Raw genomic sequence first — 24,093 nt, forward strand, 5'->3', positions numbered from 1 at the left:
GCTTGAAACTGGGCTTTAGGGTGAAAAGCAGTAACTTGCCTATCCAGGGCTTGAAACTGGGCTTTAGGGTGAAAAGCAGTAACTTGCCTATCCAGGGCTTGAAACTGGGCTTTAGGGTGAAAAGCAGTAACTTGCCTATCCAGGGCTTGAAACTGGGCTTTAGGGTGAAAAGCAGTAACTTGCCTATCCAGGGCTTGAAACTGGGCTTTCGGGTGAAAAGCAGTACAGGGCTTGAAACTGGGCTTTAGGGTGAAAAGCAGTAACTTGCCTATCCAGGGCTTGAAACTGGGCTTTAGGGTGAAAAGCAGTATCTTCCTATCCAGGGCTTGAAACTGGGCTTGAGGGTGAAAAGCAGTAACTTGCTTAACCAGGGCTTGAAACTGGGCTTTAGGGTGAAAAGCAGTAACTTGCCTATCCAGGGCTTGAAACTGGGCTTTAGGGTGAAAAGCAGTTACGTGCCTATCCAGGGCTTGAAACTAGGCTTTAGAGTGAAAAGCAGTAACTTGCCTATCCAGGGCTTGAAACTGGGCTTTAGGGTGAAAAGCAGTAACTTGCCTATCCAGGGCTTGAAACTGGGCTTTAGGGTGAAAAGCAGTAACTTGCCTATCCAGGGCTTGAAACTGGGCTTTAGGGTGAAAAGCAGTAACTTGCCTATCCAGGGCTTGAAACTGGGCTTTAGGGTGAAAATCAGTAACTTGCCTATCCAGGGCTTGAAACTGGGCTTTAGGGTGAAAAGCAGTAACTTGCCTATCCAGGGCTTGAAACTGGGCTTTAGGGTGAAAAGCAGTAACTTGCCTATCAACCCACACCACTATCCACTTCAGGGACCTGTAATGCACCCACCCATGAGGATAGTTGCTCTGGATAGAGATAACCTCAGCAATCTGAAGAAGCACCTACCTTGAGTTCTTCGATGAGTTTTTCAATGCCCTCAGCATCAGCGGACTGCGGCTCGAGTGCGGCGAAGCGTTTGTCACTGTTGTCCAGCCAGACGGTCAGCGGATCCAAGATCTCTGTGAACTGTCCGGCCAGACCCTGAACTTCTTCCAGCGCGACTGTGCGGTCAGACACCTTGGTGGTCAGAGCGTCCCAGCGCTGGTTGACCTGTTTGAGCTCGGCTTCGATCTTGTTGCGCTCCTTGGCATCCTTGCCCTTGAGGAGTTCCGAGCCTGCGACCTTGACCGCCTGTACGTTAGGCGCTCGGTCCGTCACCATCTTCTGCACCAGCTGGGAACATAGTACAATGTTTTCAAGTTAATGTCTTATTTTTAAGTAGTCACACATTCAAAAACAGATGGACTGCTAACGTTACAAAATTCAGAATAAAAAACCAAGAATGGTATGTTATTGGAACGTTTAATCTATGACAAAACAAAACGTTACGTTCACTTTACGGCGACCCAAGATAGCCTCGCTTGTGTCTTCAAGTTTCTTGGACAATTTCTCAGATAAATGTATTATCTGCATCATAAGTGTTTGTCTGTCTGTCCACTTAAAAGACTGCTGGGTCGCAGGAAAGTGAATGTAACGTTTTGCTGTGTCATAAATCAAACGTTCGAATAACATACCATTCTTGTTATATGATTCTGAAGAAGTCACAGCCATACATTATCGTCACCTAAGCATCTAACTTGGATGAAGTCACAGCAATACAAAGTTATGTATACATTTATCAGTGCTTTAATTATGCCCAGAACTGTTATTACAGTACACCATTGTTAAAAAAAGACGTGTGTCAGCTTTACTGTAGCAGCAACTGCTATGATGGGCTTGGGCTGGGGGTTACACAGGGGAGAAGAAGAAAACTGTACACAAAGCACCAGGTAAATACACACTATCTCTTATCTAAAACCCATGTGATAAATGACCCAGCTGTTGATTAATTAAACCAAAGCTGAGGCACAAACTGCCATTAAACTTTAATGACCATCAGATTCTTCTTCGCATACAAAGGCAAAGTCAAATCGATCAATACCATTTTCTATCCAATAACTCCCACCTTCTGTTCTTGCAGCTGTGCCTTGACAACGCGATGTTCGGGAGATGGTGTTTTCTGATTGGCCACTGTTTCTTCCGTCTCAGCCAACCAGGTGAGGAGAGATGCCATGGCTTCCTGGAATTTCCCAGACTGCAACATGGCGCTGTCTAGGTTCTTTTCTCGCTCTGACACCTTCGCGCTCAAATCCGCCCAGCGATCGGACAGAGACTCCAGGTCCGTCTCCAATCCGCTGGTGTTGGATCCGGGTGGAGCGGACTTGATGAGTGCCTGACCTTGAGAGGTCACAGCGTCAAACTTCTTCTGCAGGGGCTCCACTGTGGACTTGACGAAGCCCTGCAGGACAGGAAGAGATCAATGAGTGAAGGTGTTCTTTAAGGCATATGAAAGCAATTCGTACTCATGAAAAACACTTGGCTACTTGTGTTCCATAATGTTAAAATCGTCGCGATATAACCTTCATGGTTGAAAACGACGTTAAACACCAAATAAAGAAAGAATAATGTTAAAAATGAAAAGTAAGTAATAGTTGTAAAGAAGACACAGGATTCATAAAGAAGGTTCTTCTTTCATAAATGAAATCAAACATTCTTTTAAGCCTAACGGTATCATCTACACATTTTGACAACAGATCACAATGTGTGCTCTAAAACAGTTCACCAAAAGTATTTTTTGCAAACCTGAGACACTTATACAGTGGAACCCCCCTTTTAAGACTCCCTCCCTTTTAAGACCTAATTTTTTTCAGATTTTCTGTAAATGTACCCCCATTTTAAGACTCCCTCCTTTTTAAGACCTGATTTTCTCCAATCCAGGTTTCCCAATTGCTTCGTTTCCGGCCAATTTATGTGGAGCACGTGATGCGCACAAAAAATATTGGCGGTTTAGAAGTGTTGTCTGCGCAATGATCGCGGCGGCGCCCGCGGCTTTCTTGACCGCCAAGGACGACCGCGCACGTTGTGAGACGTCATTCGTTAGACCTCAATATGCATACTTCTGCTCAGTGCATACGCAAGTCATCACCGCTGCCTAACCAACACTAAGCATATACTAAATCATTCACACTTACTCACAATAACATAATATATCCACCCATTCACTCCTTAAACACACAACGCACCTTCAGCTGTTCCTGCATGGCCTTGATAGCACCGACCTCCCCGGCAATGGGGTCCATGGAGTCCATGTCTGTGGTCGCCTTGGTGAAACCTTGCTGCACAGCGTTCAGAGCCTGCGTCAACTCTTCCAGCCCTTTCTGACCGCTCGCTATCTCCTTCTGACGCTGCTCAGCCTTGGCTTTCAGCGCTGCATGCTGTTTGTGTAATGCCTCCACCTGTACGAGGATGAAGAGAGAACGTTTGGTTTAGACAAGATTTTATTCAAGTAAATCATAATACTGTAGGAAGGGGAATGAAAAGTAGGGACACAAACTCAAGCATTTTCTAAAAGTTTTCACAGCAAAAAGCTAGAGCTGAATAACAGTTCACAAAAGACATAAACCTAGGGTACAAGGTTGAGGCATCAACGCTAGGAACAGAGAGCTGAATTTACACATTTATATGTGATGGGAAAAGTTATTACAGGTAAAATATATTGAAGTGAAATACTCACATGAGATTTGAGTGCCTGTGGGTCTGAGACGTAGCCAGCTCTGCCAAGATCATCTGCTTGGCTCTGAAGGTCATTCAGGTGGTCGATCTTGTCATCAAGTCGATCAAGGAAGTCCTGAAAAGAAGCAGCAGATTTGTGACGTTCTGAGAATTGATGGAAGACTGAAAAAACTGTATGAGAGCTTTTCTCTTTAGTGCACTGCTTCCAAGCCTTCTCTGAGCCAGATTTGTCAGTTTTTATGACTAAATGTTTTAACATCGAGGGGGGAATCGAGACGAGGGTCGTGGTGTATGTGTGTGTGTATGTGTGTGTGTGTGTGCGTGCGTGTAGAGCGATTCAGACCAAACTACTGGACCGATCATTATGAAATTTGACATGAGAGTTCCTGGGATTGATATCCCCATACGTTTTTTTCATTTTTTTGATAAATGTCTTTGATGACGTCATATCCGGCTTTTCGTGAAAGTTGAGGCGGCACCGTCACGCCCTCATTTTTCAACCAAATTGGTTGAAATTTTGGTCAAGTAATCTTCGATGAAGCCCGGACTTCGGTATTGCATTTCAGCTTGGTGGCTTAAAAATTAATTAATGACTTTGGTCATTAAAAATCTGAAAATTGTAAAAAAAAATAAAATTTTATAAAACGATCCAAATTTACGTTTATCTTATTCTCCATCATTTGCTGATTCCAAAAACATATAAATATGTTATATTCGGATTAAAAACAAGCTCTGAAAATAAATATATAAAAATTATTATCAAAATTAAATTGTCGAAATCAATTCAAAAACACTTTCATCTTATTCCTTGTCGGTTCCTGATTCCAAAAATATATAGATATGATATGTTTGGATTAAAAACACGCTCAGAAAGTTAAAACGAAGAGAGGTACAGAAAAGCGTGCTATCCTTCTTAGCGCAACTACTACCCCGCTCTTCTTGTCAATTCCACGGGCACTGCCTTTGCCACTGGCGGTGGAGTGACGATGCTACGAGTATACGGTCTTGCTGCGTTGCGTTGCGTTCAGTTTCATTCTGTGAGTTCGACAGCTACTTGACTAAATGTTGTATTTTCGCCTTACGCGACTTGTTTCCTTTTTCCTCTACACATTTTTTTGCAAAAGAGCTACTGCTACCCATATTTCATCATAGAAATATCCCCACTAGTACTGTGAAACGTTTTTAGCTACTGGGAACAATCTGAAAGTATACAAATGATTGTCACTGGACAAACAAAGTCATCCAAATGACCCTGTAGACTGAACTTCCCACACAATAAGTACTTGACCAGTACCTTGATGTCCGCATTCTGGTTGTCAAGTTCTGCATCGTCCCTGGAGACGGGACTCTTGGTGTCCAGCTCCGACTCCAGTTCCGACAGTTGACCTCCCACCGTCTTCAGCAGACCCTGTGGCAACAGCAAAGGCATCATGAAATCAACCTCTCTTTCTCTCAGTCTCTGTCACATCAGCAAAGGCATCATGAAATCTACCTATCTTTTTCTCAGACACTGAAGACTTCAGTGCTATTAGAATGATGACACAATCTGTTGTATCCAAAAAAATGTGGTATACCTACATATATGTATACGATATTTCAACACGTGCTCTCACGCGCGCTGAACCGATTTTGTTTTTTTTTTGGTCTGGATCCACTACCAGTAACTCTTCCTTATCTTCTCCAGTGTTTTCAGCCGCGATTATCTCCCTTCCTCCGTGTGGCGTCAATCCATATTCCTGTTACTACGTTACTATTTTTAGAAGGTCACTGCACGTTACTATTTTTAGAAGGTCTCCAGTGTTTTGCGAGTTTATCTCCTTTTCTTCGTGCGCCAGCGAAGCCGGTGTACACCCTCTGCCGGGTCCCAGGCGTAGCCTGGTATTCGGCTCTACTTCTTCCCGGCAAAGCCGGTACCCGGCGAAGCGGGTAATCATCTAGTACCTACATATATGTATATAAGGACATTAATGAAATAATTCTGTAAGTAGAATCTGTTCAACTGTGAGGCGCGGAGAATAATAATACGATTATCAAAATTAAAAAAAAGAAGTCAGTGACTCTCTGAATTTTTTCTTCAACTAAAACAAACTCATCCACAACCATGTCCAAGATTTTTGTTTCTGTTTAATATTTGACTGGACAATTGTCGCTGAGTGTAGAAACAGCAAAGATTAACCATTCAAAATGTGGTGCATCAGTATTATTCCATCCTCAATTATAAGCCTCATGTCAATCCCTACCTTTTATACAGTGTAACCCCCTTTTTAAGACCCTCCTTTTTAAGACCCTGCTTTTTAAGACCCTCCTTTTTAAGACCCTGCTTTTTAAGACCCTCCTTTTTAAGACCTTGCTTTTTAAGACCCTCCTTTTTAAGACCCTCCTTTTTAAGACCTTGCTTTTTAAGACCCTCCTTTTTAAGACCTTGCTTTTTAAGACCCTCCTTTTTAAGACCTTGCTTTTTAAGACCCTCCTTTTTAAGACCCTGCTTTTTAAGACCCTCCTTTTTAAGACCCTCCTTTTTAAGACCCTGCTTTTTAAGACCCTCCTTTTTAAGACCCTGCTTTTTAAGACCCTCCTTTTTAAGACCCTGCTTTTTAAGACCCTCCTTTTTAAGACCCTCCTTTTTAAGACCTTGCTTTTTAAGACCCTCCTTTTTAAGACCTTGCTTTTTCAAATTTTCTGTTCATAAGCTCTGTAATAAGACCTCCATTTTAAGACTTCCTATTTTTTAAGACCTGATTTTCTCAGATTTGTATAGGTCTGAAAGGGGGGGTTCCACTGTTATCCAAGCTCCATTGCCCTCACCTCAATCCCTGTCTTTAACAAACATACCCTTTCCTCGCATCTATTTCTGCCCTCACCTGGAACTGTTCCACAATTTCAGCGCCAGTTTCCATGGTAGCGACGAGCTCTGAGAGTTCTCCCTGCAGGGCTTGGTGGCGCTTGGCCAGCTTGTCTCGCTCGGCCCGGAGGTCAGCCGTGTTGCCCCCGTCTGCCTCCACACTGTCCATCAGGCGGTCAGCGGTCCCCAGGCACTCCTCCAGCCACCCACAGTCCTCAAGCAGGTCCTGCACGGTGGAGGGGGTACGTGTCAACATAGAGGAACATGCGGTCACAGACTGAGAGGCACATTGACATATACAGACAGATGAAAAGATCAGATCAGACACACACACACACACATATGCATGAACGCATGTGCGTACCCATACATGGAATGTTCAAATTCAACACACACACACACCCTAACACACACACACCCACAGGCACACACACCCTTACAGACAGACAGACACACACACAAAGTTGGCCAGTAGAAGCCCATGCACTCTTCTTTCAAACACCTCAACAAGCCCCCTTACTTTGATTTTATCAACGTATTTTGGGTCCTTGGCGGCGGATCCCAGAGTGTTGTGCGCGGCCAGCTTGTCTTCCCACTTGGTGAGGGCACTGTTTCCCTCGGCCAGCGTGTCCTGGATCTCCGCCAGGCGCTGACTCAGGTCCTCCAGGTTGGCTGACCGGTCCGTCATGTCTGAAACACCAGCAACCATTGGAGTTATTACAGTTGGCTACATTTTAACCACCAAAAGTTTGATAATCAAAACTAGCCCATTGCATTCAAAGTGTTTAGTTTTTTTTTACGCTGTCTGGTACAGTGAATGCTTTGTTAGGATTGAGAGAAGATAAATGTACACAAGAGATCCATGTTTGGAATTTTGTGAAAAAGTATGTCATCTGCATTCTATACAAATGTTGCGCATAGAAAGTGTGCATTCAGCTAGTGCCTCTCACAATGGACAGACTGATCTGTTTTCTCACATACATAGTTACTTCAAGAAAGTATGTAACAGTCATTTCAAAAAAATATGTAAATCCTTCATAAAATGATTAAAAACAGGATTTGGGAAACAATAAACATGCAATACATCAAGACTGATTTCCTCAATCAACAAAACAGAAAGCAATAAATCAGGTAATAATTCAAACTTGCCATTCTTGATGGTGTCGAAGCGTTCCTTGACGGCGTTGACCTGACTGTGGATGTCGTCCTGACCACTGTCCACGCTGTCCATCAGTGACCGGCCGTCTTGCTCCAGTCGCTCCAGCGTGTGACCCTTCTTCTGCAGGTCCGTCTCCACGCCCTGAACACACAACAGTATCACAGGATGCAAGTCGCTTCTTCATTACAATGCTGGTTAGTCTCTCAGGTGCCCGGAGATAGGGTTCTTCTTCTGATTCCCAAGGAAACACCTAAACAGCGCAACTACCATAACTCTCCACATAACTTTCACTTACTCTTCTGGTAAATATAAACCAGCCTAACAGAACACTTGCAGTGTGCTCTTATAGAACTTGCCACAACAACAACAACAAAAACAACAATAACAACAACTGACCTCTAAATGTCACTATAACATAAGCAAATCCGTTCCTCAACAGTGAAAAACATGTCATCTCCTAGGCTGCTCTCTTTACTCGGAAAACACCTTGGCATATTTGAGCATCACCACAATTAATCAAAAAAGTCATCTCACCTGCAGCTCTCTGAGCGTCTGGTCAACGTCCTTCTTGTCCACGTCTCCTGTCTTCATGTTGTCCAGCTTTTCCTCCGTCATGTTCAGCCACATGTTCATCTTGTCCAGGTGCTCGTGGAAGTGTTGAGCGTGCGAGTCGGCTGCGCTCAGCTTCTGCTCGCGCTCGTCAGCCGCCTTCTTGACTCGTTCCCACTCGCCCTTGATCTCGCCCAGCGTGTCCTCGATGGCCCGGACCTCTGCCGAGGGGGAGGAGTCCTGGACCAGCTGGTTGCCTTTCTCCAGGAGCTCTTTGACGTCGGGTTCCTTCAGGGAAATTTCTTGTTGCAGGGCCTGTGTACACACAGAGCAAAGGTTGGTTTCTGTTGTCAAACACTAGCAGTAATGTTCCCTGCCTGGCCAAAACTTTGTTACAAGAAGCATGTTTTTTTAAGAAGGGTAAACCTGTTAATTCTACAATCTGCTTTGTTTTGAGGTATAAGATGTAACTAAACTTTTCAAAGGGCAAGGGCATTACATGAAGTTACAAAGTCTTGAAAACAATTGTGCAATAACACTCATATGCACGCACAGACACAGACACAGACGCACGCACGCACACACGCATGCACACACACCCCCCCTTCTTACACAAAAACTGAGAGAGAGCAGGAGAGCAAAAATAAAACAAGTCGCGTAAGGCGAAAATACAACATTTAGTCAAGTAGCTGTCGAACTCACAGAATGAAACTGAACGCAATGCAACGCAGCAAGACCGTATACTCATAGCATCGTCAGTCCACCGCGCACGGCAAAGGCAGTGAAATTGACAAGAAGAGCGGGGTAGTAGTTGCGCTAAGAAGGATAGCACGCTTTTCTGTACCACTCTTCGTTTTAACTTTCTGAGCGTGTTTTTAATCCAAACATATCATATCTATATGTTTTTGGAATCAGGAACCGACAAGGAATAAGATGAAAGTGTTTTTAAATTGATTTCGACAATTTAATTTTCATAATAATTTTTATATTTTTAATTTTCAGAGCTTGTTTTTAATCCAAATATAACATATGTATATGTTTTTGGAATCAGAAAATGATGGGGAATAAGATGAACGTAAATTTGGATCGTTTTATAAAAAAATTTTTTTTTTTACAATTTTCAGATTTTTAATGACCAAAGTCATTAATTAATTTTTAAGCCACCAAGCTGAAATGCAATACCGAAGTCCGGGCTTCGTCGAAGATTACTTGACCAAAATTTCAACCAATTTGGTTGAAAAATGAGAGCGTGACAGTGCCGCCTCAACTTTCACGAAAAGCCGGATATGACGTCATAAAAGACATTTATCGAAAAAATGAAAAAAAACGTCTGGGGATTTCATACCCAGGAACTCTCATGTCAAATTTCATAAAGATCGGTCCAGTAGTTTAGTCTGAATCGCTCTACACACACACACAGACACACATACACCACGACCCTCGTCTCGATTCCCCCCTCTACGTTAAAACATTTAGTCAAAACTTGACTAAATGTAACCAGATAAAAAGAAAAGGAAAGTAATACACAAAGGAGCAAAGAAAAAGCAGTAGGTATTGAATACCAGCACCAAGCACAACCAACTCACTCTGTTCTGTCTGGCCTGCAGCTTGAGAGTGTCAGGGTCGCTGGAAATGGCTTCAGCGTCGTCAAGGCGATCGGTCGCAGAGTTGACCCAGCCCAGAAGGTCATGGCAGTCAGCCTTGAACTTGGCCGCCTCCTTACTGGCAGCTTCCACTGCTGATCGTCTGGCGTCTGCACACAGCAAAACCAATACTCAGTAACTAACAAGTTTTTTCATAAACTGTCACAGGCTGACAGAGGTAATTTCACCTCAAGAAAATGTACAAGCTTTTTGGACAAAAGACCTCAGAAAATCTAGCCTGCTTCTCAGATGACTTCATGTATCAATGATCATTACAAAACTACTTCTGAAACATACTTCAAGTGGACAAATATGGCTATTCAGCTTTTCAGCAGGTCAAATCTGCTAATGACTGTTGAGAATTATACCTTTGAGAATTACAACCAAGCGAAGCCAGACACTAGACAAAATCAACTAGCAAGGTAAATAAGGGATCAAAATAATTCATCTGCTACTCTGACTATAACTTGATGGTCAGCCAATAACTCAGATGAGTGACAAACTGACCTAGTTTCTTGGTGGTGTCGTTGAGGTCCTTCTCGAGGGCGGCCAGTTTGCTGCGAAGGTCGGCCTTGGTTGAGGGGTCTTTGGTTTTGTCACACAGCTGTTTGCACAGGTCGCGCGCCTTCTTCATGCGTTGCTGCTGATCCTCTAGCTCAGCCTCCAAGTCCTGGGCAAGACACAGAAAGAAGATATGATTAGTACATTGTCAAATGAAAAGTACAGAGGAACTACCTGGAGTATGGTGGACATTTTGACCATCTGCAGAAATAAACAACAAATAAGATGCTAATAATGAATCACTCTGTGTTAGTTGGCTTCTCTGGTCCTTACAAAGAGACAGTGTAAGTTTCTGTGAGAATTGTTCATGGTTCAATCAAACCAATTTTCTGGGAGAAATAAAAACAATAAAAAATGAAGAAAATGAGGGTCAATGTTAAAGTATGTCAGTATAACTCTGTAATCAATAAGCCAAAAGTCTTCACTGTTAACACACTCACAAACAAGGGTCAATGTTAAAGTATGTCAGTATAACTCTGTAATCAATAAGCCAAAAGTCTTCACTGTTAACACACTCACAAACAAGGGTCAATGTTAAAGTATGTCAGAAAAACTCTGCAATCAATAAGTCAAAAGTCTTCACTGTTAACAAACTCACAAACAAGTTCTGAGAATGTCATACTCCGAACATTAACTGTAACAAACAACTGGAACTTAACCATTACCTGTAACAACCAACTGTAACCAAACATTACCTGGAGTTGTTGCAGCTGCTCCTCCTGTATGTCCGGCTGGTTGCTGACACGACCCAACCCGTCCAGACGGTCGTTAAACTCCGACATCCAGTTGGCAAGGTCGCGGGTCAGTCCAGAGAACTCCGAGCTGATTCCCTCCACGGAGGTGAGACTCTTGCTGCGGTCGTCGATGCGTGACTGCAGGCGATTCCACGCCTTGCTGACTGAGTCCAGTTTACGGCTGATGGCTTTGCCGTCATGAGACGCTGGGTCGCATCGGTCAAGGATGGCATGTCCACAGTTCAAGAACTGGTCGTAGATTGGTTCTTGGGCCGCCACCTCTTCCTTCAGGACCTGAGCCAAATTCAAAGCATCAAGCACTTTAGTACGTGTCTTACTCTTGTAACCACACACAGTGCGATTTTGTTAGAGACACCAACTTCATGGAATGAATAAAAGCACTGGGCTCTTGCCAAGAATCAAATATTCTTAACTCTTACATTAACAGCAACATCAATCTGTAATATTGTTTTCAATTTCTGATTATTAATTACACCAACCAAACAAAAATAATTAATTTCAGAAAACTAACATGATCTTTTCCCCTTGCATTACTATCCATTATTGCTTAGCCCTAAAATAACACAATGACCTTGAGCTCACCTTGACATGTTCTAGCTGCAAGGCCAGCATGGCGGGCTCCATGGCAACAAAATGACAAAATGACCTTGAGCTCACCTTGACCTGCTCGAGCTGCGAGGCCAGCATGGCGGGCTCCATGGCGACGGGGCCTAGGACGTCCAGCATGCGTTCTTTCTGTCCCAGCCAGCGCATCAGCTGCTCCTCATGTTCTCGGAGGTCGCGAAGGTCACTGACCATGTCTTCCAACTTCTTACGACGGTGCTCCGAGGTTGCCCTCAGGTTATGCCACTTGTCGTCTGTTGACAAAATCAGACAGTGCTCTGTGACGTGTGCAATATTGGAAAATCAGTGAAAAGTCAACAGTTACACTACAAAGAATTTCCTCAGAGTTTACAGCTTAAAACTATGTTTATAACAAAGAAATGTGCGCTTTATAAACTTGCAGCTCTTGAGTCAGTACAAAGACAGCTTTCTCAGGTCAACCTTCATGGCCTATGGTATGCTGAGCTGACAAAGAAAGTGAACTGTAAAAAACAGTGCTAGTAATGTGCGAGAGAATAAGATCTACCAAACTCTCGTAAAGGAACTTATATGAGTGAGTATATAAAAGGTGAGGTATTTTAATGTCTCAAGTCCAGGGCCTGCAACTAAAATAGAAAAATAAATAAAAAGATGAAAGAAAGACAAAACATGGCATGAATGGTTTACCAAGTTCTGAAAGTTGTTGCTGCAGGCCCTCCCCCCCAGGCACCCCGTGTCGTGTCTTGAGCAGCTCCTGGGCCTTCTTGCGGATATCCTCCACCAGCCCCTCCTTGCTCAGCAGCTCTCGGTGGACCGCCTGAAATCACACAGGTAACACTGATGCATGTTGCAAGAAAGTACAAAGTATTTGACGTACAACATACAACATTTTTGACCTAACCAGATATTCGTCACTAAGCAGCTCATGGTAGAATGCAACAAACTGCAAAAAATTAGCTCACTGCGCTCCAACCATTTTCCTTCTGAGTAGGCAAACCATTGCGTCACCTGATTTATTTGGTGGCAATAATTTTCTGTCATCTTCTTTCATGATGTTCATAGAAAGCACATCTACTGCCTGAACTGTCCACTGAATTTGGTACCTTCCCAACTTCACATCCAGCCCGAACTTGAATTCCCAAAGTCTTTTAACCAAAACTACAGTGCCATAGCGCCGTGAAGCAATCTTTACCCAATTGATTTGAGGCTTCACAGATTTCAATATTATGGGGCAGTATATCTGCTTCTCAATGTCCTTCTCCTCAGTGGGCAGTGTCTGGTCAGTGGACATTAATTCCAAAACTGTTCTGTATCAAAAGCATCTTGAATGACTAGCAATTCCTCTTCCTATCTTCTCTAGATTATGTACCCTACAAAAGTAAAAGACTTCAAACCTCGTGCTGCTTGAGCTGTTTCTTGGCGTCCTTCTCGTTGGTCGGCAGCATCTGGTCAGTGGCTGTCTCCTTGACCATGGTGTCCAACCAGTGCAGGACGTCGTGAAGGTCGGTGAGGAACGTGCGGATTGAGGTCAGCATCAGCTGCAGCTCCTGCTGTCGGTCCGCCAGCCGCTCACCCACAATCTCGTAGCGCTGGTTGATGTCTAGTAGCTGTTGTTGAGTCTCGGACAGGTCTAGGGGGAGATGAGGGGAGAGTGAGAGTCCTGTTCTTTGCTAAGGTAGAGCTGCTAGCTACATTCTCTTTGACCTTCTCTTACCATTAGCTACTATTCCACTAGCATTTATCAAAACAGCTGGTCTGCTACTGACCCACAAATTCTGCATAACAAAGTCAAAATATGTAGAGAAAAGACATTCTAAAATGGTGTCCCTCTCAATGAATATAGAAAGCATTTCAGTTTGATTTCCATTATGCAACTTTTGTATTATTTCTCATAATGGTATGAGCTGGAACTGAGTAGCCTGCTAGCTTTTTACAAAATTCAATCTTTTAGCTCAGACCATTTGCCATGGACACAATCCTTGACATCATTGTTTTCAAGCTGATGTTGTATATTCAGAGCAGTCTACAGCACATAAGAAGTTTTGAAGCTGATTTTTTGGACTTTAAAAGGCACGGTTTGATTAATTTCCGATGTACAGGGAGTGACAATGGAGTTAATAGAAACATAGCTGTCCTATGTTTCTCTAGCCTGAAAGTAAGATTCACAACAAACCATGGGTGCTTTTGATCAAATTTGTTGTTAAATTTTCTCAAGTTTCTGGTCATCTAAACAAGACATATAATAATAAACAACTCAAACAGACATTTCAATAAATATCAGTCATACAATCACTGCAGTTTATATACACCTCTTTTCTGAGTGAAAAGAAACGAAATGACACAAACCTCAATCGCTGAAATAAAACTAACAGGAACAATATTCTGTCAAGAACAAACTAACCAGAAAGGAATGAAACAGTAGGGTTTTGTCCACAACCACAACAGGGTGTTCCAGTGAGTTAATCCAATGGTAGCATTTTTCAAACAAATCCATATCACCATAGAAACACTCACACATATCCAGTTATTAAGAACTCAAGCAGACAGGGGTTAAAGGGATTTGCAACTTAAAACATGTAAACTCTGCAGCTAACCTCATTTAAATGATATATACAGAAATTCTCCAACTACTAATGCTTTAGTCTGTTAAGAAAGCAGGAATCAATAACATTTATTTTCAAGATGTTATCCACTGCAAAATTACTGCCAAAATTAGAGGTGGTTAAAAAAAAAGACAGCAACTTCCCCGAAGTCAGTTTTAAAATCAACTAAAGTCTTGTTTACAGTCACCTGCATGGTTAGTTTTTCTGTGGTTAAAACCAGAACCAAACTACCCTAACACTAAAACAAAACAAACAAAAATAAAATAAAAATGAAAACCCTGCCAAAAGAACTGAAAAATGAGTTCAACTTCAAGTTCATTCCAACTCTACCCGTAACCAAAAGGCATGCAAACCAGTCTCCAACATCTTCAACATCAAACCTTTCAGCAGTTCAGTCAGGATAAACAACAAGGAACTCAGGATAACGAACATGATTATGGTGCGACAAAGGGAGACAACAGTGATATCAGGGGAGATAAGAGGGGGGTGTCTCACCATCCAAGAGAAGATTGTCAGCGGAACTTTTGCGACTGCTGATGCCGCTGGACTCGCTTGACAGGGGACTGTGCCTGTGGGCGGAGGGGGAGGAGGGGAAGGTGGGGGAGGGGGTTCCCAGGCGGGGGGACAGAATGCCAGGCAGGCGACGCGAACCTAAAGTCACCATCACACAGTGGGGCACAAGTGTGGTGACCACACAACCACGCACGTCACGTGGGGAAGGGCAAAAAGGAAAAATGAATGTTAGTGATCGGCAGACAATGTCAGATGATTTGCTTTTCTATCTTTTCTATTCAGTTAAAATGGCTTTCTCCTGAATTAGCCCCATGGAAGTAAAATCACACATTATAAGATTCATTCAGTGATGATGAAACTCCCACGGGGCTTAATCAGTAGATTGCCGTTAAAATTAGTAAACACTTTGTCTTGTAGTTAACAAAAGTGCTTCAAACGTGATATTAGCCAAAAAGGTCAAACTATCATCTATGACTACTTCAAGACTATGATCTATGCAAAGCGTTTGTTTTGCCATTAAATTCTATCTTCTTACTTATAAAGCATCCAAAATTAAATGAAGACAAAATTATTAGATAGAAAAACATATTTACACTAAATTTGACAAATTTATACAAGAAAATTTGCATGTACAATACAAGATCTGCAATTGAAAAACTGATGAGCACAATGTATGACATGAGTTGATATTTACAGCTACTTCTATGACCCACAGCAATCTACACACTGAAATATCTTTAAAAAACAACAACTAAAAACCCAAACAATGCAAATCACAAACAACAGACATACACTACCGTTCCCAAAACAAACAAAACGTCATCCCAGTACCAAACTTAACAAGACATTTTGTCATACAAGTGCCACGTTCAACTCAAAGTGTGTCAGAAAGAAGTGTTGCGAAACAGAGACACTCACGTCCCATGCGTCGGATCGGGCTCATGGGCCGCTCATTTGGATTGACCATGGCCTCGTAGGAGTTGCCAAGGTCGTTGACTTCATCCACCTTCGGTGCATAGTCCTCGTATTCTTGAAGCATGGGCTGCACAAAGCACAAAAAAGACACCATAAACTTCCTGTAATGCTGAACTTCCGAACATAATACATTTTACAAAAGTGTCCCTTCATGACCTTGTAGAAACTAATGGAATCTCTTGCTTACTTCATTCATCTGTCTCTGTTCTTACCCAGTATGCTTGTCTTACCCAGTATGCTTGTCTATTCCTCATCAATCAAGAAAATGAATAGTCCTAAATATTCCTTACTTAAGGTAAATTAAAATCAGGTTGGGAAATGCAGACTGAGACAGAAAAAAAAGAAAAAAACCAACAACAGGCAGAGAAGTTACTTCTATATTTTGTGTTCTTGTAAGCATCTTCTGTAAGAAAAAAAGACACTAACTGCCAACATGAGACATTTTTAACTCTGTCTACAACAAATTGAATGAATTACCTGCAGCTGCGCAATCTGCTGTTCAACCATGTCGACTTCAATGGCGACGGGTTCGACCTCGTCGAGGCGAGCCTCCATCTGAGACAGCCAGAGCAGGGCAAGCGTCTTGGCACTCTCAAAGGCGTTGCCCTGCTGCTCCTTCACATCGGCCTCCTGGTGCTTGGCCGCCAGCAGAGAGTCGAACGCCGCCAGGTTCCGCTCCAGCTCCGCCACTGCCTCCTGTACTGCAGTTGTGTCCCCTGGGGAAAGAATTGGTGGGGAAAAATCAGTGAGTTTGTTGTCAGGCGGAAGACAGATTTATAAGAGTTACAAGCTTTTACTGTAACTCTGTAGCTCTATCTTCTGAAGTTAGGTTCAAGCTGTTATGGGTTTGATCTCCTGACTATAAATGACATTGTGGTCAATACGTTTTGAGAAAAAAAATTACACACACCACAAACATTTGGTCCAAAGAACTGTCTCTTTGCTCAGTTGCATGAAAAGTACAAGTGGATGTAACGATCCTGAATCTTCCAGTGGTTTACAAAGTCAGCAAACAGACAAAAAGAAAACACACAGACAAACAAAACACACAGACAAACAGAGGAGCAGAGAGCAAGGTGCAAGTATTCAGGACACTCACCTGTGCGAGGATCATTGATCAGCCTGTCAGCGACGACCTTGAGTTCTGCAAGCTTCTTCTCTTGCTGTTTCTTCTCTGCGGCCAGTTTGTCCAGCTCGTCACTCATGTCTTCACTGGGCAGCTTGGCCAGGTCTTTGGAGTCCAGCTTCTGGATACCGCCCTGCACCCAGTTTGAACTCAACTCAACTTTGTCCTTGAAATCTCTAAGACCTTGGTCGATGTCATCAAGGTCGCGATTGCGTTTCTTGCTGCGGGACTGCACTGTGGCGAACTTCTTTTCCACCTCTGCCAGACGCTGCTCAACGGCCTTGGCAATGTCAAGGTCGCAGGTTTTGACCAGCTCATTGGCTGAAGCACGGATTGCTTCCAGTGCAGACTGCAACAAAAATGTGATAAATAAAAGTTACTGAGTACTGTTACCAGTATGTTTCACAAGTGCTCAATCATTACTCAGTCATTCCATAAACATTCTTTTCAAGTAAAAATACAAAACTATCAAATTCAAAATTAGGACACAAAAACAATTGTACTGTAAGACTGCAATGTCAAATCTCCTGCACATTATTCTGAGCCAACCAACCCATCAACACTTCCGGTGAATTCCACGAAGCTCAGAGTTTCAAAACCAAGAAAAAGTGTTTAAAGGCAAATCTGACCGTGCTCTGTGAAAAACCTGTTAGGAATTTCTTGTTCTGCGCCACATTCTTAATTGAAATACAGTGGAACCCCCCTTTTAAGACCTCCAAACATCTGAGAAAATTGGGTCTTAAAAAGGAGGGAGTCTTAAAATGGGGGTAACTTTACAGAGGTTATGAACAGAAAGTCTGAGAAAACAAGGTCTTAAAAAGGAGGGAGTCTTAAAATGGGGGTCATTTTACAGAGGTTATGAACAGAAAGTCTGAGAAAACAAGGTCTTAAAAAGGAGGGAGTCTTAAAATGGGGGTAACTTTACAGAGGTTATGAACAGAAAGTCTGAGAAAACAAGGTCTTAAAAAGGAGGGAGTCTTAAAATGGGGGTCATTTTACAGAGGTTATGAACAGAAAGTCTGAGAAAACAAGGTCTTAAAAAGGAGGGAGTCTTAAAATGGGGGTCATTTTACAGAGGTTATGAACAGAAAGTCTGAAAAAACAAGGTCTTAAAAAGGAGGTATTCTTAAAATGGGGTTAACTTTACAGAGGTTATGAACAGAAAGTCTGAGAAAACAAGGTCTTAAAAAGGAGGGCATCTTTAAAGGGGGGTTCTACTGTACAGTATATCGCCAAGAAAGACTCATTACCTGGTGGTTGGTGATATCGGCTTGGACCACAGAGATGCCCTGTAGCTGGGTGTTGAGCACAGGTCTCTGTAATGACACAGGCGTCTGCGACACGATGGCCTGCTCTGCAGAGTCCAGCCAGTTGAGAAGGCCGTCCATGGCTTGCGTGACGTCCTGTGACTGAGTGATGGCTGTCTGCAGGCCCGTGGTGCGAGCGGAGATGTCGTTGGTCAGAGCGGTGTAGCGAGCGGAGATGTCGTCCATTGTGTCCTTCAGTTTGGCCACCTCCTTCTTGTCTGTCGCTTGACCGCTCAAGCTGCAAAATAAGGAGTATATAAACAGATCAGAAACTGTGAATTAAATATTGAGTAAGTGAGGAGCCAGGAATCCACAAGAAAAAAAAGAATTAGTGAGAAGTCTTACAGAAGCATGACAAAGAGATGATTAGACAAAAACAAAAGGACAACCAGATTTTGTATTTGTGTTTGCAACGTGGATTTCACAAAAAAACAGACACGTCACAGAACAGCCAGTGTATAAATCATTAGGTGAGTAGATGTTTGCACTGTTTTTTTCTTCCCACATGGGAAAGTAAGGACATCTGCACCGACATGAAAGTAAGACCTGTCCACTATGTGAAAGTTAGGACATTTGCATCTATGTGAAAATAAGGACATCTGCATCAATCTAAAAGTAAGGACATCTGCTTCTATGTGAAAGTAAGGCCATGTCCACTATGTGAAAGTAAGGCCATGTCCAATTACCTGTTGGTGAGGTCTTGACCCCTTCGCTGCATGTCGTCCAGCAGACCTCGCTGACTCAGAGAGTCCATGGACAGCGACTTGAGCCGGTCAAGCTGGGCCTGGAGCTGTGCCGGTTCTGGTGACCCCGCCTCATGCTTCAAGGTCGCCAGCTGACCCTCCGTCTCTGTCAGCCAGTCCAGCAGCTTGAAAGCCGAGTCGTTGAACTGACGATGTTTGCCGGAGAGGTCGGCCAGGCGGTCGCCGAGGGAGTTGCATCGAGTGCCGAGGTCGTGGTAGTCGTCGGTAATGTCCTTCAGCCTGTCCTTCACGTCGTCGGCGGCAACGCATTCCATGCTGATCAGACTCTGGCGAGCCGGTCGCACACGGTCAGCGCGGAACGAGTCAATCTCCAGCTTGTACAGCTGAAGGCAGACAACACACAAATCAAGGTCATTGTGATGCAAATCAATTTAGAACTTTTAAGTTCTCAAAGTAAAGAAAAATTGGTGACTGTACCCCTTTTGTCCAGCTGTTATCACCCAGAATTACATTTTATGTGAACTCATATAATCAGGCAACTTGTCTCTTGGTATAGCTAGTGGTGGTTGTCCTTCAGGTCAGAAGAAGACTTTTTGCGTCTCTGCAAGTCTAACTTAGAAGCACAGAGTCTGGAGCAGTGGGGGCACTGGAAGTCAGTCACAGCTACTACAGTGCTTAAAAGGATTGTATGAAAGTCCCAGAAAAACTCAATGCATACCTTGGCTTCCTCCATGTATTTCTGTGAGGCCATGGACATGAAGCGTAGGTCAGCTTGGTGAGACACCACATCGCTGGACAGTGCCTGTACACACACAGCAACAACCTTTACTGCAAACTATACACATGGTTGATTTACACAGCTCCAAACAAAACAGATTAACGAGCAACTGTTGAAGAACACATAACAGTACTAAGACATCAAGCACGTGTCAACAAACAAATCTCCAAAGTACTAACTACTAACTTACTACAAACAAATCTCCAAAGTACTAACTACTAACTTACTACAAACAAATCTCCAACGTACTAACTACTAACTTACTACAAACAAATCTCCAACGTACTAACTACTAACTTACTACAAACAAATCTCCAACGTACTAACTACTAACTTACTACAAACAAATCTCCAACGTACTAACTACTAACTTACTACAAACAAATCTCCAACGTACTAACTACTAACTTACTACAAACAAATCTCCAACGTACTAACTACTAACTTACTACAAACAAATCTCCAAAGTACTAACTACTAACTTACTACAAACAAATCTCCAACGTACTAACTACTAACTTACTACAAACAAATCTCCAAAGTACTAACTACTAACTTACTACAAACAAATCTCCAGCGTACTAACTACTAACTTACTACAAACAAATCTCCAACGTACTAACTACTAACTTACAACAAACAAATCTCCAACGTACTAACTACCAACTTACTACAAACAAATCTCCAACGTACTAACTACTAACTTACTACAAACAAATCTCGAACGTACTAACTACTAACTTACTACAAACAAATCTCCTACATACTAACTACTAACTTACTACAAACAAATCTCCAACGTACTAACTACTAACTTACTACAAACAAATCTCCAACATACTAACTTACTACAAACAAATCTCCAACGTACTAACTACTAACTTACTACAAACAAATCTCCAACGTACTAACTACTAACTTACTACAAACAAATCTCCAACATACTAACTGCTAACTTACAAAAAAAGGTGTTTCAGTACAATGGAACCACAACACACAACAAGAATCTTTACTGCAAACTACACTCATGCTTCATCTACACAGCTCCAAACAAAACCGTGAGATTAATAGGAACTGTTATGAACAACAGCACACCCGAATCTCCAAAGGGCTAACTAACAGTCACAGCTCTATGATATGAAGAGCACAAAAGAAAACTCTCTCTACCTTCTGTTTGTCGGCGAGGGGCTTGAGGTCCTCAAAGCGTTGCAGACACTCCTCCTGTCGTGTGAGTTCCTTGTTGGCGCTGGACATCCACTGCTTAAACTTCCCCATCTCCTCCTCCAGCTTGCTCAGCTCCTCCGACGCCTTGTTCAGGTGGGCCAGGCGTCGCTCCGACGTCTTGCTTACCTGGGAGACAAGAGTGACAATAAGTTTCAAGGCGAAAGAGCGTTTTTGGTGACAACTTTGCAGGCCAAAAGTAAAGGCGATACAAATTATCAAAAATATGAACTTGACACACAGACAAACACAAAAATAAGACTGCTAAACACGCACACAAACAACCCATTTAGCCTCATACTATTTGCTTGAAGTCGACTTCATGAAGCTCCCTGCACAAAGCTTTGGCACTGAATTTTTGGTAAAAAGACTTAGCAAAATCTGAGCGGTCAACTTGGGGCTCAATAAAGGACAATCTTTACCAACCTTTTCCAGAGCAGACTTGAGGATGGCGGACTGACTGGTGAGTTCTGTGACTTGTTCCGGAGTTAGCTCCTCTTGGTAGTTTTCGGTCAGCTGTTCCGCCTTGTACATCAGCGACAGGATGGGCTGCTGCTGGGACACGATCTCTTCGTGTACACCCTGCAAACAATACGAGGAAAGGAGTGATTTTCTTGCTGCTAGAATAATTTTTGTCATTGGAACATGAACTCTTCGTGTCAATCAATCAATCAATATGAGGCTTATATCGCACGTATTCCGTGGGTACAGTTCTAAACGCAGGGATTTTTTTAATTTGTTTATTTTTAAAAAAATTTTTAAATGCAATTTATATCACGCACATATTCAATGCCGTGTGAGATGGAATTTTTTTTACACAATACATCACGCATTCACATGTACCCTGCGCGCGCGCGCACACACACACACACACTTATGCACACACGCATGCACACACGCACACACTCACGCACACACACACACACACACACACACACACACACACACACACACACACACACACACACACACACAAACACACACACACAAACCTTGTGTGATTCCAGCTGAGCCTTGACCTTGTAGGCTTCGTCGCCCATCTGCGAGTCTTTCTTCAGGATGCGCTCGTAGTCGGCCAGCTTCTCTTGTTCCGAGCTGAGCTCCTGCAGCATGTTGTCGTAGGAGTCTGCTAGGCGACCCTGTACACCGCCACACAACACCGCTTGTTAGTCTCTCTTCTTTGGTACACAAAGCACATTCAACGCTTTAATGATTATTGAACCAAGTTAGCAAAACAGCAGTATTATATAACTAACTTGAATCAAGTTAGCAAAAACAGTATTATATAAAGTAAGTAACTAACTTGAAAGGGAATATTCAAAACTAATGTGTGGCAGACTCCTGATTTTAACAACAGACACAGTTAATGACACATACAAAGATATGTCACAGTTTACACAGCAACATTGAAAAATAAAAAAAGACAACAACAATTTTCAGAGCACCTGTATTTATAAAACAATAAAACAAACACCAGTGTTTACAGCACATGAAACTTTTAATTGAAACAACATCATAGTGACAAACACATAAACGTGTAGATAAAATATTTATGTAAATTGATTCAAAACACACAAAATGAGATTAAAAGCATGCAAATCATCTGAACTACATGTATTAACTACTAACAACATCAAGCAGGCAGGGTTGGATCCACATTTTGCTATGTACCCTCAGTCTGGGACAAAACATAGAAAAAAAGTGTTGAAAGCATTAAGTTAAACAGCAATGCAAAAATGGTTCATACTAAAGGAAATCTACAGAGGGTGGATCGATCATTCCACACATCTATGAAAATTATTCTCAAAGCCATACAAATATTGCAGCAAGAAAAATAATTCACACTCACTCAAATCAGCACATACAACAAGGCAAAGATTATTTTATGAAAACAAGCAGTCACTGCAATGTTTCAGTAAAACAAGCAGTCACTGCAATGTTTCAGTAAAACAAGCAATCACTGCAATGTTTCAGTAAAACAAGCAGTCACTGCAATGTTTCAGTAAAACAAGCAGTCACTGCAATGTTTCAGTAAAACAAGCAGTCACTGCAATGTTTCAGTAAAACAAGCAATCACTGCAATGTTTCAGTAAAACAAGCAGTCACTGCAATGTTTCAGTAAAACAAGCAATCACTGCAATGTTTCAGTAAAACAAGCATGAGTCACTGCAATGTTTCAGTAAAACAAGCATGAGTCACTGCAATGTTTCAGTAAAACAAGCATGAGTCACTGCAATGTTTCAGTAAAACAAGCAATCACTGCAATGTTTCAGTAAAACAAGCAGTCACTGCAATGTTTCAGTAAAACAAGCAATCACTGCAATGTTTCAGTAAAACAAGCAATCACTGCAATGTTTCAGTAAAACAAGCAGTCACTGCAATTTTTCAGTTAAACAAGCAATCACTGCAATGTTTCAGTAAAACAAGCAATCATTGCAATGTTTCAGTAAGTATTTACAACAAATCAAACAGACTCTTACATTTGTAGACATGACAAAAGACTGATAATTTCTCCTATTAGTGACTGAATTTACGTCACATCAACAAAGTCATTAATTACATAACAGTCAAAGAAAACATGCACGACTAAACTACTCACAATTATCGTCAGCACACGACAGTGTTAGTATTCATATCCTATCTCCAAGCAGAAATTAGTACTGAAAAATCTCATTCCAATGTCATCTGTTATCTACATGAAGGAGTTGTTAAAATTCACACCAGACGGGTGTCATTCACAATGCAGAGGAGCTTCAGTCCGCATTCCGTCGATAGTCCACCTATTCTTTTTTTAGAAAGTTGCTGGAATCAAGCCTTCATACCTACAGGGTTGGTTCCAGAAGAGGTTCAAGTCTGGGTCAGTCAGTCTCAATCCTTAGCATGCTGGGGTGATGCTTCCATCACAACATTTCAAGTTGCTTTTTTTGTCATCACAATAAGCTGGGTTGGCATGCCAAGTGCGGTGAACACTGATAGTAAAGCAAGTTGGTGCTGACACTGTTGGCACAACAAACAAGCTGTTAACGGATCTCATCTACAGCGAAAAGCCAAGTCACAGGAGCTGTTCACTGTTGAAGCAGCCAGCACACACACTGAGGCAAGTCAAGCAACACGGACTGGGTCTACTGCAGGCACGACAACCAACGCAGTGCAAGGAAGACAAGTCATG

General features: G+C 42.4%; 1 protein-coding gene across 4 annotated transcripts in view; it reads right to left on the reverse strand.

Annotated features, from left to right (window-relative positions):
* Window positions 1-24,093, reverse strand: part of LOC138966148 (microtubule-actin cross-linking factor 1, isoforms 1/2/3/4-like) — a 186,924-nt gene that overhangs the window by 74,881 nt on the left and 87,950 nt on the right. For 3 of the 4 annotated variants that reach the window (XM_070338260.1, XM_070338262.1, XM_070338263.1), the window contains 25 exons: window positions 21,917-22,063; window positions 21,351-21,506; window positions 20,871-21,053; window positions 19,644-19,727; window positions 18,908-19,308; window positions 18,165-18,459; window positions 16,888-17,263; window positions 16,266-16,504; window positions 15,732-15,855; window positions 14,796-14,951; window positions 13,092-13,327; window positions 12,385-12,514; window positions 11,773-11,972; window positions 11,056-11,388; window positions 10,307-10,469; window positions 9,743-9,909; window positions 8,142-8,471; window positions 7,598-7,748; window positions 6,969-7,138; window positions 6,468-6,674; window positions 4,901-5,014; window positions 3,608-3,721; window positions 3,117-3,329; window positions 2,000-2,332; window positions 901-1,227 (listed from right to left, as the gene is read on the reverse strand). In XM_070338260.1, the coding sequence (XP_070194361.1) occupies window positions 901-1,227; window positions 2,000-2,332; window positions 3,117-3,329; window positions 3,608-3,721; window positions 4,901-5,014; window positions 6,468-6,674; window positions 6,969-7,138; window positions 7,598-7,748; window positions 8,142-8,471; window positions 9,743-9,909; window positions 10,307-10,469; window positions 11,056-11,388; window positions 11,773-11,972; window positions 12,385-12,514; window positions 13,092-13,327; window positions 14,796-14,951; window positions 15,732-15,855; window positions 16,266-16,504; window positions 16,888-17,263; window positions 18,165-18,459; window positions 18,908-19,308; window positions 19,644-19,727; window positions 20,871-21,053; window positions 21,351-21,506; window positions 21,917-22,063 (5,349 nt within the window). The remainder of the gene's footprint in view (window positions 1-900; window positions 1,228-1,999; window positions 2,333-3,116; window positions 3,330-3,607; window positions 3,722-4,900; window positions 5,015-6,467; window positions 6,675-6,968; window positions 7,139-7,597; window positions 7,749-8,141; window positions 8,472-9,742; window positions 9,910-10,306; window positions 10,470-11,055; window positions 11,389-11,772; window positions 11,973-12,384; window positions 12,515-13,091; window positions 13,328-14,795; window positions 14,952-15,731; window positions 15,856-16,265; window positions 16,505-16,887; window positions 17,264-18,164; window positions 18,460-18,907; window positions 19,309-19,643; window positions 19,728-20,870; window positions 21,054-21,350; window positions 21,507-21,916; window positions 22,064-24,093) is intronic. The other variant, XM_070338261.1, reaches the window with a different exon arrangement.

Source organism: Littorina saxatilis, linkage group LG5 (assembly GCF_037325665.1).
Source record: "Littorina saxatilis isolate snail1 linkage group LG5, US_GU_Lsax_2.0, whole genome shotgun sequence".
Lineage (NCBI taxonomy): Eukaryota > Metazoa > Mollusca > Gastropoda > Littorinimorpha > Littorinidae > Littorina > Littorina saxatilis.